The 12,125-nt window shown below is 47.5% G+C and overlaps 2 protein-coding genes across 5 annotated transcripts in view; both read left to right on the forward strand.

Annotated features, from left to right (window-relative positions):
* Nucleotides 1-12,125, forward strand: part of LOC149371881 (pumilio homolog 2-like) — a 60,480-nt gene that overhangs the window by 22,382 nt on the left and 25,973 nt on the right. The gene's annotated exons all lie outside the window — the stretch shown is intronic.
* On the forward strand, nucleotides 7,259-12,096 carry LOC149371882 (uncharacterized). Its single transcript, XM_089566186.1, has one exon. It carries the CDS (start codon nucleotides 9,616-9,618, stop codon nucleotides 11,476-11,478), a length of 1,863 nt encoding a protein of 620 aa, XP_089422312.1. The 5' UTR covers nucleotides 7,259-9,615; the 3' UTR covers nucleotides 11,479-12,096.

A 12,125-nucleotide genomic window follows, 5' to 3' on the forward strand; every position in this document is an offset into this window, starting at 1 on the left:
ATTGAAAACAGAGGAGTAATTTGTTTCTTCAGCATGAAGTCAGAAATGTGAAGCACACACTGTATCGGTTTATTGGTTTATTGGGGTTTGACGTCCCAAAGCAACTTAGGCTATGAGGGATACCATAGTGAAGCACACACTGTATCAGGCAGATAATTGCGACGTAACAGTTAGCTTGTATTGTTTGAGCTTGTATTGCATAGGTTTCTGTAGGAGCTAGAGCAGCACTGGCGGGTAAAAACATTGTAGCCGGGTAAAGCAGCACCAAGGAACATAACAGCGTGCTTCTAATATAGCACCCCTTTATAGTCAAGTCGCTAAAACAAAAATCTGTACTATACCAGTGTATTCACTGTGTCATTTGTTGATTGGCTACTTGCTAAACACTGAATGTTGGTTTTTAAAAGAAACTTGGGAAATATCTTCGAAATACTAATGAAGAAAAGGTCAGCAACAAGGCGCTCGTTGTGCCAAATGGTGCGCTCTTGGCTGCCTCGCTGATATGCACAGCCAATAGCCATCATCGTTGCGGGCGGGTGGTAAAGCCTGTAGACAAAACTCCGTGGCTGGACTCTCGCTTGGCCTTTAGGGGGAACCTGCGAACTGTCAACACGTCTGCCTTTTCACGCACATCGGAGGGGCATGGGAGAAAATGTAACATGCAATTCAGACCTGTGGACGAATATCTGGACAATCGCCTGTCAAGCGTGTCATATCTCGATACGGCACCCCTTGATGGCCCGTCCGGATTAACTGATGTAAGACCTGCAGCATCCAAATAAACGAGCTCCGACACAATAGACTTGCATGGGTGTTTGTGAGAACTACGGCGGCAGTCCGAATTTCCGAGGTTTAAATGTAGTAGCGCTGCCCCTTGTATGTTTTTGGTTTAGGTATGGAGAATAATTTCCAGCCCGGCACTGGTGTGCTGCGTTTTGTCTGAATTAACGATTGTGTTCTTGCATTGATTTATGTGCTTTTTTGATAGGAGGGAGGAAGGAGGCCAAATTATTTGATTTTTTGAATTAACGGCGTTGGAGTATATGTCGATGAGACAGCAGATGTGTGACATGCATCACTTTCGCAGCAGAGCTCCAGAAACAGCACGATTCTTTTCAGCTTCGTGGCTAACTCGTGGGTACAGGGTTCGCACCGTCCCCATGCCTCACCGCGACCAAGAATGTTCACTTTGCCGATCTAGGTGATTGAAATGCTCAGCGACTCGTCACCATTCCTACCTTCATTTCCGATGATCCTTATCTGCTTAGATCTTTATCTGCTTTTCTGATGCGTTGATGTGCATCAATACTTTCAATGAATCTAGAACGTCCGGCCGGCTCCAAAGCATTGCCTACTCTCAAGTTAGGCTTAGCTGCTTTGAATTCGTGCCCTAAATTCGGGCTTCATCTGAAACTTTCGTTTTGAAAAGTCTTGTTTCTTTTCGGCATCCATCGAAACGAAAAGTAGAAAGGTTTGCGGTAGCGTGTGGAATGCATACTAAGATCTCAGTGTTGTAGAAACAGTAGATGAGCTATGGCTGCTTTGCGTGCTACCGTATAAACCGCATATAGGTCGACCCCCTTACCTTGAAGTGAAAATAATTGAAAAAAATGAAAAGAAGCAAATATTGCCGAAATGCATTTATTTGCGGCGTCGGCTGCGTCCGTGGAGCACCGGAGCGGCGACCTCACTCCGAGCTGTCATCAGCGTCGTCAGACGACGATTCTTTGTCGCTCGCCGCCTCCCAAAGTGCGTCGTCCTCAGTGCCGTCAAGCATGTTGCTTATGCAGCACTTTTTGAATGAGTTCTCGACCATGGCGTCTGGCAAAGAACGCCAGGCCGACAACACCCAGCTGCAGACGGTCGCAAGCGGAGGCCTTTGCAGGCGGCCCGTTGGCGTCTTAGGGTTGTCCCCGGACATCCACTCGTTGTACTCATGCCGCACTCTGTCCTTAAAAGGCTTGTTCAATACGACATCGAGTGGCTGAAGGGTGGACGTCATTCCACCAGGAATGACGACGAGGTCCGTCCTAGCCTCGCTTAGGGCACGCTTCACGGCTTCCGTAAGGTGGCCACGAAATGCGTCCAACACCAGCATGCTCCGAGGGCGCAGCAGTGCACCGGGCCGGCGATTCCATACCACGCGGATCCACTCAATCATCATAGCCTCGTCCATGTAGCCCTTCTCATTTACTCGCACGATGACACCTGAAGGGAAGGCTTCCTTCGGTATTGTTTTTCTTTTAAAAATTACAAAAGGTGGCAGCTTTCTGCCATCAGCTGTACACGCGAGCATGACAGTGAACCGCGAGTGCTCACTGCCTGTCGACAGCAGCTTCACCTCTTTGGCGCCGCGTTCGCTGACGGTGGTAGACGAAGGCATGTCAAACCACACAGGGGTCTCGTCAGCGTTTCCAATTTGCCCCAGCATGTAGTTATGCTCCTCTCGGAGGCGGATCACGAACCGCTGGAAGCTGACGAGCTTATCAGCGTACTCCTCCGGCAGCTTTTGGCAGATCGATGTGCGCCTACGGAGGGAAAATCCCTTGCGCTTCATGAAACGGCGCACCCATGCCTTCGGTGCGCTAAATTCTTCTCGGCTTAGTCCGGCTTCACGCGCAAGCTCCAGGGCTTTGCACTGAATCAGATGCGCCGTCACGGGTAGTGAGCGCGCACGATGATGCCGCACAAAGTCCGCAAGTGTGTCCTCCAGTTGTGGGTGCACTGCACTACGCCCACGAAAGGACATTTTGCTGGGCTTGCATGCGAGCAACTTGTCCTTTTGCCCTCGCCAATAGCGCACGCTCTTTTCCGAGACGCCGAACATGCGCTGAGCGGCCATGTTGCCGTTCGCTTCAGCGAACTCGATTACTTTTTTCTTGAATGCCGCCGTATACTGCCTCCGCGTGCCGCTATTCATTGTTGAAATGGAATTTCAAGCGAGGGCTAACAAAACACCGCACGCGAAAACTAACGGCCAGCGAAGGAGAAAGGAAATGCAAGCGAAGACGTTTGATGTCGATACGGCTTCGGCTGTCCGTTCGCGAGCAGCTACGCCGCATGTTGCCAGACTGCGACTCACGTTCTGCTAAAGGCCGCTATATAAGACGAGGGGTGACTTTAGCTTGCTATTTTTAAGAAAAAATCTCGACTTATATTCCGGTTTATACGGTAGTAGCCGGTGGTGTGGCCAAAATCGCACTATGTAATTTAAAGGTTCGATATGGAAGCGCTCCGTTCTGGTGATGAAAATGTGCTTTTTATTATTGCTTCTTACAAATTAGAAGCAGCGAAGCCGGCTTTGGGAAGATAGATTCTAGGGTTTTAACATAGTTAAACCCAGTAGACGTTCGAAAGCATGTGTTTAGCCTGATTGGCTCATGGTTTACTTTGCTGGGCTGTCGGCACATCTAGGAACAATATTAGACTCGGGTTAAAGCTCTGATCAAGGTTACGCTGATCTGATGAAGATGTGGAATGCACAGGGCAAGTGTGTTGCAGTTTAGCACGAGACGTGATTGGGTGCGGCTATAGCATAGTGCTCTTGTGCGGTGGCCAGGGAAGCTGATATGTTCGCACAGCTATGAGTTCGAATCCCAGTCATGGCAATGTTTATTTTATTTATTGTTCATTTTATTTATTTATTAGTTCAAGGTAAAGGTCAAGGTTTCAGCGGTGGCGCTGTTTTTGCAGCTTTGGTTGTGAAGTAAGCTTTCACTCTAAAAGCGTAGTCCTGTCGGCTTGCATAAGCCTGATTGCTTTTGACGCTGTTATTTGACATATCACGTGCTTGAAAATGAGTCTGAGTTTAATAATTTCCTGACGTTTCTGGCTGCGATTTTTTTTTGTATGTTAAAGAGAATCAAGGTTACTGAAACAATCAAAATCACAAATGGGATGTTTAAAGTGAAAATCTTCGTTTTTCGTCCAGCATCGCCCCTTGAGAGGCAGTAAAGAAACGCGCGCGACATGATCAAACATAGCAAAACGTCTACCCAGTGCTGCTGCACCTCCACTTCTTGTCGCCTCTTCCTCGTGCTTTGGGCTGCCCAGTGCTGCGAACGTTTGCATTATTCTTGTGTTCCTTGTTGCTCACTCCTCCGGCTTTCCTTCCTTATTGGCCTGCACTGCTTCTTTCTACGTTCATAGCCAACTTCATTATTTTTTTTTTTTCCCCCGTGCGCACACCACGCATGCGCTTTGCCTCACGGCCCCCCGGAGTCCTTCGGAAGTTGGTCTTTCCTCACAGCTCACTAGCCTAGAAAAGCGCCGTTTCAAACCGTTTGCCTCTGAATGTTGGCCTCGCAGTCCTAGACTGTGTGTGTGCCGCGATGCCGTCATTCAGCGGGAAGTACGCCGCTACTTACTTCCAGATGCTCTTTACTATCACTGTTTCTTATGTGTTGACTATACAAAAAAAAAAATGTACAGTTGCCTATGGAAGGTGAAATGGGACAGTAGTTTCACTTTACTATATCAGAGTTTAGCAGGGTTTTACTATACTGTATTGTGGTTTGGCTCAGCAAAAAACACGAAGTTGGAGACATGCAAAGAGCAGTAATGGCAGCCGTTCATCGCATGTCTGTTGGCTGATGAGCTGCAGAAGCTGCCACCTTCATACCATGTCACAGCTGCATTGTGTGTGCATAAGCGTTATTAAGCATTAGTGTAAATAACTGGGAGAGGTTCCTTCTGTCTTAGCAAACTTGCATAAAACCCATATCTGTGTATGCGTTGAGGCAGATATCCAGCTGGTGCAGTATGACTGTTGCTGCTACCACTCCTGAGGTCTGCCAAAGTAAATATTGAGCAGTTTGAGCGCCTAATGCCACCATAGCATTTGGCGTATAAAGCGCTCGAACAATGCCGCCATGGTCTCATCCACAGCTTCTTGGAAAATATGAAAGAAAGAGGACTCTGAATGCTGTGGAGAGTCGGCATTCAGTCATTTGCTTGGTATAGCTTTGCTCAGCTCTTGGCCTACAACTTGGAGAACATTCTCTGTGTCAGGCAGCGGAAAGTATGCTGTGCACGGGAAGAAGTAGTTAAAAACGCACTAGTTCAGAGGGCAAACAGCCCGAGAACTGCAATCCTGGGGTTCCTTCTGGACAAATGTATGTGATGCTAAGCTTTGAATGCGTCTTTCTCAGTGTTTTTGTTCGACAGTGGGACAGGTTTCTTTGAGACTTGACCGTGTTTGAGTGCGTAGCACTTATAGCCGCAATCACAGATTTCGCCGATGGGAGTCCAAAGCCTGGTCCACTGTGCACCTCTCTGTTTTGAGAAAAGCAAAGGCGCATAGGTAGTTCACTTAGTCGGTGGTCACCTCAAGTGCACCAGGAACACCGACTACAAGCTTGGTAACTCAGTGTTTTAGTAGTCGTTCTTGGTGTGCTTTAGGCGTGCTTCGACGAAATGCACTAGCTATGCATCTTTCCTTTCCTCAAATCCATAAGAGGTTTTACACTGCGAATAAGATTAGGCTGGGTTTTGAGAAAACGAAAGTGCATAGCTAGTTCACTTTATCAGTGGGCACCTCAAGCTCACCACCAACGCATCGGTGTTCCTTTCCTTTTCTCAAAACCGAGAGAGGTTTTACACTGCGAATAAGATTAGACTGGGAATGCGACTGTTTTATTTGCTTTGTGCAAGACGCCCTCTCTCTCTCTTTCTCTCCGTGAGTTTAAAGTGCGAAGGAGAGGGTGGCTCAGAGGTGTCCGATTTGAGTAATTTTGTGCATATACTTCCTCTATGCAACAAGATGAAAAGCCACAAGTTTTTTTTTAGAAATTGTCAATTTAGCCCTTTAACTTAGGAAAATTTTGCATCTAATTTTTTAGCGGATTAGAAAAGGTTATAACTTTTGCACAGGTGCTGTTAAAATTTAAGGGGGTACATGGCTCTTTGAGAAGAAAAATCGCCAAAAAAAAATCTTGTTTGAATATTACATTTTCGTAATCTATAGCAAATATTCCTTAAGTCTCCAGGTTTCCCATCTTGTGAATTAGTATTTTGGCCACAGGATCAATTTATAACATCACTGTGAGTTGAATTCTATGCAAAAGTGTTTTCTTAAATGGACTCTGAGGAGAAATTGAAGTTGGCTTGTATCGACAGAATACCAGCTCCGCAGAATATCGAGGACGTGCATCGTTTCTGATGCCGTCGGCGGTGGGTCATCACTGCTTTGGTCGTCTTCGTCACTGCTTGGGATGTCAGGCTGTGATGACGCTTCCTCCGCGATGTCTTCAACTGTGCGGAGACCACAGGTGGCGAGATCGTTGTCCGCGGTGACAAAATCGTTGGCGGGACAGTCGACTCCAAGTTGGTTCCAGACGTCGGTCGGAATCGGGTCTGGCACTTGCGAGGCGGTAGCCACGGCGGATTTGAAAATCCCGCACTTCGCGAAACAATTGGCGACAGTCGCAGGAGTGACCCTATCCCAGGCCATTGCGACAAAGTGCATAGCATCCAGAAGACTAATCTGGAGATTAGCGTCCTTCCATTGAATCTTCGCGAGGAGGCGGCGCACCAACAAACCCTTGAAATGTTGCTTGACATTTCTGATAATTCCAGCATCCAGTGGTTATAAATGACTCGTTGCGTTCGGGGGCAGGAACATCACCTTAAAGGTGCACTGAAGAGGAATCTGAACTCGTCTTTTTGCCGCGGGAACTCGACCTACATGTTCCGAGCTTTCTTAGAAACTTCAATTTACTGCCCTGTGTGACCGATTTTCCTAATTAAATCGAATTAACTTCCGGCTCCCGCCTTTTTTTTTTAATTCTGCCTCGTACGGTGGGCGGAGTCGACCAACGCGGGGAGCGCCTTTCACCCAGTCCCGTGGCGGCTTGCCGCTCTACCATCGACGGAGTAATACGTAGTAGTCCGTAGAAGCAAATAGTCCGCACATATTTTTATTTCTGCGGGCTTATTTTGCGGTTATATTATCTGCAAATGAAACTATTTATTCACGGAAACCTAAAAAACAAAATGAAGTGAAAGCCAAGCCTCCACGGAGCTGGCTGAAAGGCACTCCCCGCGTTGGTCGACTCCGCCCACCATACGAGGCAGAATTAAAAAAAAAAGGCGGGAGCCGGGTGTTAATTCGATTTAATTAGGGAAATCTGCCACACAGGGCAATAAGTCGCAGTTTCTAAGAATGCTAGTAACGTGTAGATTGAGTTCCCGTGGCAAAAAGACGAGTTCAGATTCCTCTTCAGTGCACCTTTAACACTCTGTAGCGTCATTTGTTTCGGGTGGGCGGTACACTGGTCCAGCAACAAAACAATTTTTTTGTTTCGGCAAGACATTTTGCGGTCAAGGTACGTGACAAATTCCATGAACAGAGAAGACGTCATCCACGCCTTTTTGTTCGCCTTGTAGACGCAGGGCAATCGGCCGGCTGCCTTAAAGCACCGAGGCTTTTGATACTTGCCAATGACGGCCAGCGGCATCTTTTCTGATTCGTCTGCGTTGTAACAAAACAAAACTGTTACACACTGTTTGCTTTTTTGTCCGCCCTGGCAGGCATCGCCTTTAAAACACTAACTTTTTTCGGGCTGGAGATTGTAGAACATCCCTGCTTTGTCTACATTAAAAACATCACGTGCCTCATATCCCGCTATGTAAGACGGCAGCGTGGTTGCCATCCAGTCTTCCACAGCGGAGGCGTCGACTTTCGTTCCTTTGCCGCATAATGTCTTGTACGAAAGGTTATGCCGTACCTTGAACCGGTGAATCCACCCACCGGAGGCCTGAAAGTTATCAATGCCCAGCTTGAGTGCGATGTCCGCTGCCTTCTAGCGAAGCACTTTTCCGTCAATGTTGACGCCGGCCGCCGTGACCTCTCTGAACCACGTTAGGAGAACCTCTTCCAACTTCACATGGTGGGCAGTTTTCGCTTCTTTGGAATTTATCGCGAAGCGCTGCACATTTTGCATTATTTGGTCGCGCTGACCAACGAACTTTGACAGTGGCAGGCAGTGCGCCTTTTTTTTGGGCTCTTTGTCCACCTTATTTAAAATTTCCAATTTGTCCTTAAGGGTCAGCGCCTTCCGCTTCCATGACATTGCAGTATCCTTTCGCGTTGCCGAGATCGACGATCACAAAACGACACTGTCAACACGTTGTCTGCCCCAACAAACGAGTAAACGAAATGCATGCTGGCCGCTGCAGCAGAGACTCCGGAAAGTGCAAGAATGGGGCCTGAGGGGCGACGGAGAAATGTGGAGAGGACCGCAACAGGGCTGTGCGTACAACACCGCCGGGCTGGTTGGCTCGTCTGCAGGGAGCAACAACGAAATAAAAAAAATGTGGCGGAGAGGGGGGAGAGTGAGACTGAGGGAGAAGGGAAGCGCTCCTTTGCCAACTTCTCTGCTGCCGCGGGTTCCCGAGCCGGTTCCCCCACCACGCTGTTTTTTTTTTTCTTTTGCGCGTGTGTGCTTAATCCGTGTTGCTCTGCTGCGCACGCTTTTCTCGCTGTGCGTGTGTGCGGGCCTCGACGGTCGTGATACCGAAGTTCATATCACCCGTCGCGAAGAGAAAAAGTGTTCGGAACATCCGATTTTTTGCCCATTGAACGCAATGCAATTCGGCCGGGGAATTTTATGAATTCATATCACACCGAAATTCGTATCAGCCGAGTTCGTATCACCGATATTCTACTGTAGTACCTAGCCATTTGTTAATATAAATCTCTGTAGTGCAGTTGTTTTTCCATTGTTCCTGCAAATTATGAATCATTAATTTTATTTATTTTTGTAACTAATTGGCCTATTAAAAATTGGATAGTTGAAATCAGTAAAAGAAACTGACTAAGAAATAGCAGATTTCACCGTTTGGTCAAAAAAAAAAAAAATACATAGCTTTAAGAATCATGTCCCCCCTGTAGTGACTGGCTGCAATCTTTGGTTACTGCACAACACTTAGTTTTGCCAATCTTTGATGTAGAAATTGCAAAAAACTTGGGCACAGTAGTTAGTCACAAAATAATTAAATCTTGAAATCTGTGATAAATGGAGCAACAGTTGTGTGCTTATTTTTAGGATGCAGAAATACACTAGACGAGAGAATTTCATCTGTGTAAGTTAGAAATGGTAAGTGTGGTTGAAGATGAGGGTTAAGGGGAGACGCGGGTCGAAAAGTCGCGGTTTTCTAAAAAAAAATCACTTTTTCGTTTTAAGCTGCATTGTCATCTTTGGTGTATAAGCTTTTATTTCTGTAAATATCAAGCCGAAATTCGCACGAGAAGTTACCAAAAAATGCGCCTGAGTGAGCGGCGGTGACTCTATAATCCACCGAAAGTTTAGAAAGTCCGCGCCGTTTGCATCGTTCTCACGCAATCCAGCCTCACCGCCCGCCATTTGCAATCATCGGGGCGTGCAGCGTCAGCCCTTTCCTCCAAGGTTCAATGGCCGTCAGTCTCGTATGTTCACGGAGAATAAAAGAAAAACGAGAAAGAAGACGAGACTGTCGCGTGTTTTGAATTGCGCGCCATGCAGCGCGGCGCCGCCATTGGACGGCGGTGCTCCTTTTGTGCAGTAAAGCCGAACCACCGCTGCTGCGTGTTCTCGAAAGCCGCACAGTTTCCCGTGTTCTTTCCGCGTTTTCGTGATGACTAGCCCGAAAAAGTGCAGTTCCGACGCCCGGAAGTATCGAACTCGGCACAAGTACCGAGGGAAACGGCGTAAGACTGTTAAAAAAACGACAGCCGGGAATGACGCCCGCGACGCTCCGGCGTCGGTTAGGCCTACCGCCGACAACGGTCACCGCGACAGTGGTGAAATCGACGCTGCTATGGATTTCGTCAGTGCATCTCAGAAAAAGATGGAATTCTTCAAAAGTGACTCAAGGTCGGTCGGTGCCCCTGCTGCTAGCACGGTGTTGTGCGAGATCGGCGCATTGACGGCACTGGTGGCAGGATCGGCATGCCCTACTTGTCGCGAACGGAAACTCGCCGTCCGAGAAGCAGCTGAGAAGCGCAAAGGGCTTTCGTCGTACTTAGAGCTACGCTGCGAAAATCCCGACTGCCCAGAGTCTGTGCTTTCATTCACGCACACGTCGAAGCGGATCATTTCGGCCGGTGAGTGCGGTGACCCCGGGGCGAACACTCGCTACGACAGCGGGAGCTCGCGCGACGGCTTCGCCGTAAACGTGAAGGCTGTTTTGGCAGCGCGTGCTATAGGTGCTGGATATGACCAGCTTTCGCGATTTTGCGCAATCATCGGCCTTCGAAAACCACTGCATCACAAGACATTCCATGCTATTTCCAAGAAGCTCCATGGTGCTGCAATGGAAGCTGTTCACCAAAACTTGGAACAGGCACGAAAGGTGACAAAGGACGCCGTTGGCGGCGGCGATGTGCCGGTCATGTTTGACGGCACGTGGCAAAAAAGGGGCCATAAAAGCCACAACGGAGTGGGCACAGCTGTGTCCCTGGACACAGGCCTTTGCTTGGACTTTGAAGTCCTTTCTAATTACTGTCTTGCTTGCAGTATCCACAAGCCCATGGGTGATGATGATGAGGTATGGCAAGCCTTTCATCGCCCTGTATGCGAAAAGAACACTGATTGTTCATCTCATGCTATGGAACCTGAGGCAGCAGTGCGCATATGGCAGAGGACTTTGTCATATGGGACCCCACTGCGGTTCACAACTTTCTTGAGCGACGGTGATAGCAAGGCCTATACTGCTGTCTGTGGGGCTGAGGTGTACGGTGATTCTGTCATCGAAAAAGAAGAGTGCACTAACCACGTGGCAAAACGCCTAGGCACTGCTCTGCGAAAAATGACAACGCCACTGCCACGAGGTCAAAAGCTATCTGTCACAGCCATCCAGAAACTGCAGACATATTATCAAATAGCCATAACAAATAACAAATGCAGCGTGCGCAGCATGCACACTGCTATATGGGCCTCCTATTTTCATAGTTGCTCCAGTGATGGGGCCAGCAGCCACAAATTTTGCCCTGCTGAACCAGATTCCTGGTGCAAACATAGGCGTGCTGAAGCACTGGGGGAGCCTACACCACGCCATACCCCTTTGTTGACAAAAGCTCAGGGCTTGGCAATTATGCCTATATACAAGCGCCTTACTGATGAGAAGCTCCTGGCTCGGTGCCTTCATGGCAAGACGCAAAACGCAGCGGAGTCGCTCAATAGTAAAATATGGCTGCTGTGTCCAAAAACAAAATTTGCTTCTCGGACATCTGTGGAGACAGCCACGGCTATTGCCGTGCTGTGGTACAACAAAGGCCATGCCGGCTTTGAAGAAGTCCTTCAAGAGATTGGGGTACTTCCCCCAGAAGAGTTGGTTGCACGCAGCGACCATTCTGATTACATGCGCATAAAGAAGATGAACTTGAAGCAAACCGCAGAAGCAAGGGCGCACCGTCGGAGCGCAGTGAAAAGGGCTCGCACCGAGGAGACCAACCGTAGGAGCCGGGAAGGGCCAAGCTACAGCGCAGGAGCCTTCTAGGAACTGTGTGTGCTTTCTGTAAAGCTGCTCTTGGGTGTGACCAAGATTCATCGGAAAACAATCGCATTTTGAAGAATAGAATGTTTTGAAACTTTCAAACCTGTTTTTCTCATTTTGAAATTTTTTTATATTTTCATGTCTTCCGGGAAGCCTTTTGTACTCTTAGAATTGGTGTATACTAACGAAATTTGGCATACATATTCTTGAAGGTATGTAGAATGCCGATATCTACTTGAAATTTCATTATCGGTCGTCAGTAATTACAATATAACGAAGCTATGTTTCAGGGAACTGAAGAAAGCAATGGTTGAAGTGTCAATTTTTTTTGTCTAACTTCCAATAACTGAACACGTTTTTTGACTAGATATCGGCACTCTGTGATCTACAAAGAGCTAAATAAGCTATAGCACAATACCTTTTGTGAAAGTTTAGGGCATAAAAAAGTGCCCATAAAATCGTTATAATTTGTCATTAAAGTATAATATAACTTCAGAACTGTAGCAGCTACATAAAAACTAATTGCATATTTGAAATCTGCATAAAAAACTGTCTAGTTGGCTGAATTTTGAAGTCTCTGGTACAAATAATAAAAAAAAAGTTGTTTCGAGGAGCCTCTCCCCTTAACCACACGTCATCACCTTCTCTGG

Source organism: Amblyomma mixtum, chromosome 1 (assembly GCF_055824585.1).
Source record: "Amblyomma mixtum isolate Tamu chromosome 1, ASM5582458v1, whole genome shotgun sequence".
NCBI lineage: Eukaryota > Metazoa > Arthropoda > Arachnida > Ixodida > Ixodidae > Amblyomma > Amblyomma mixtum.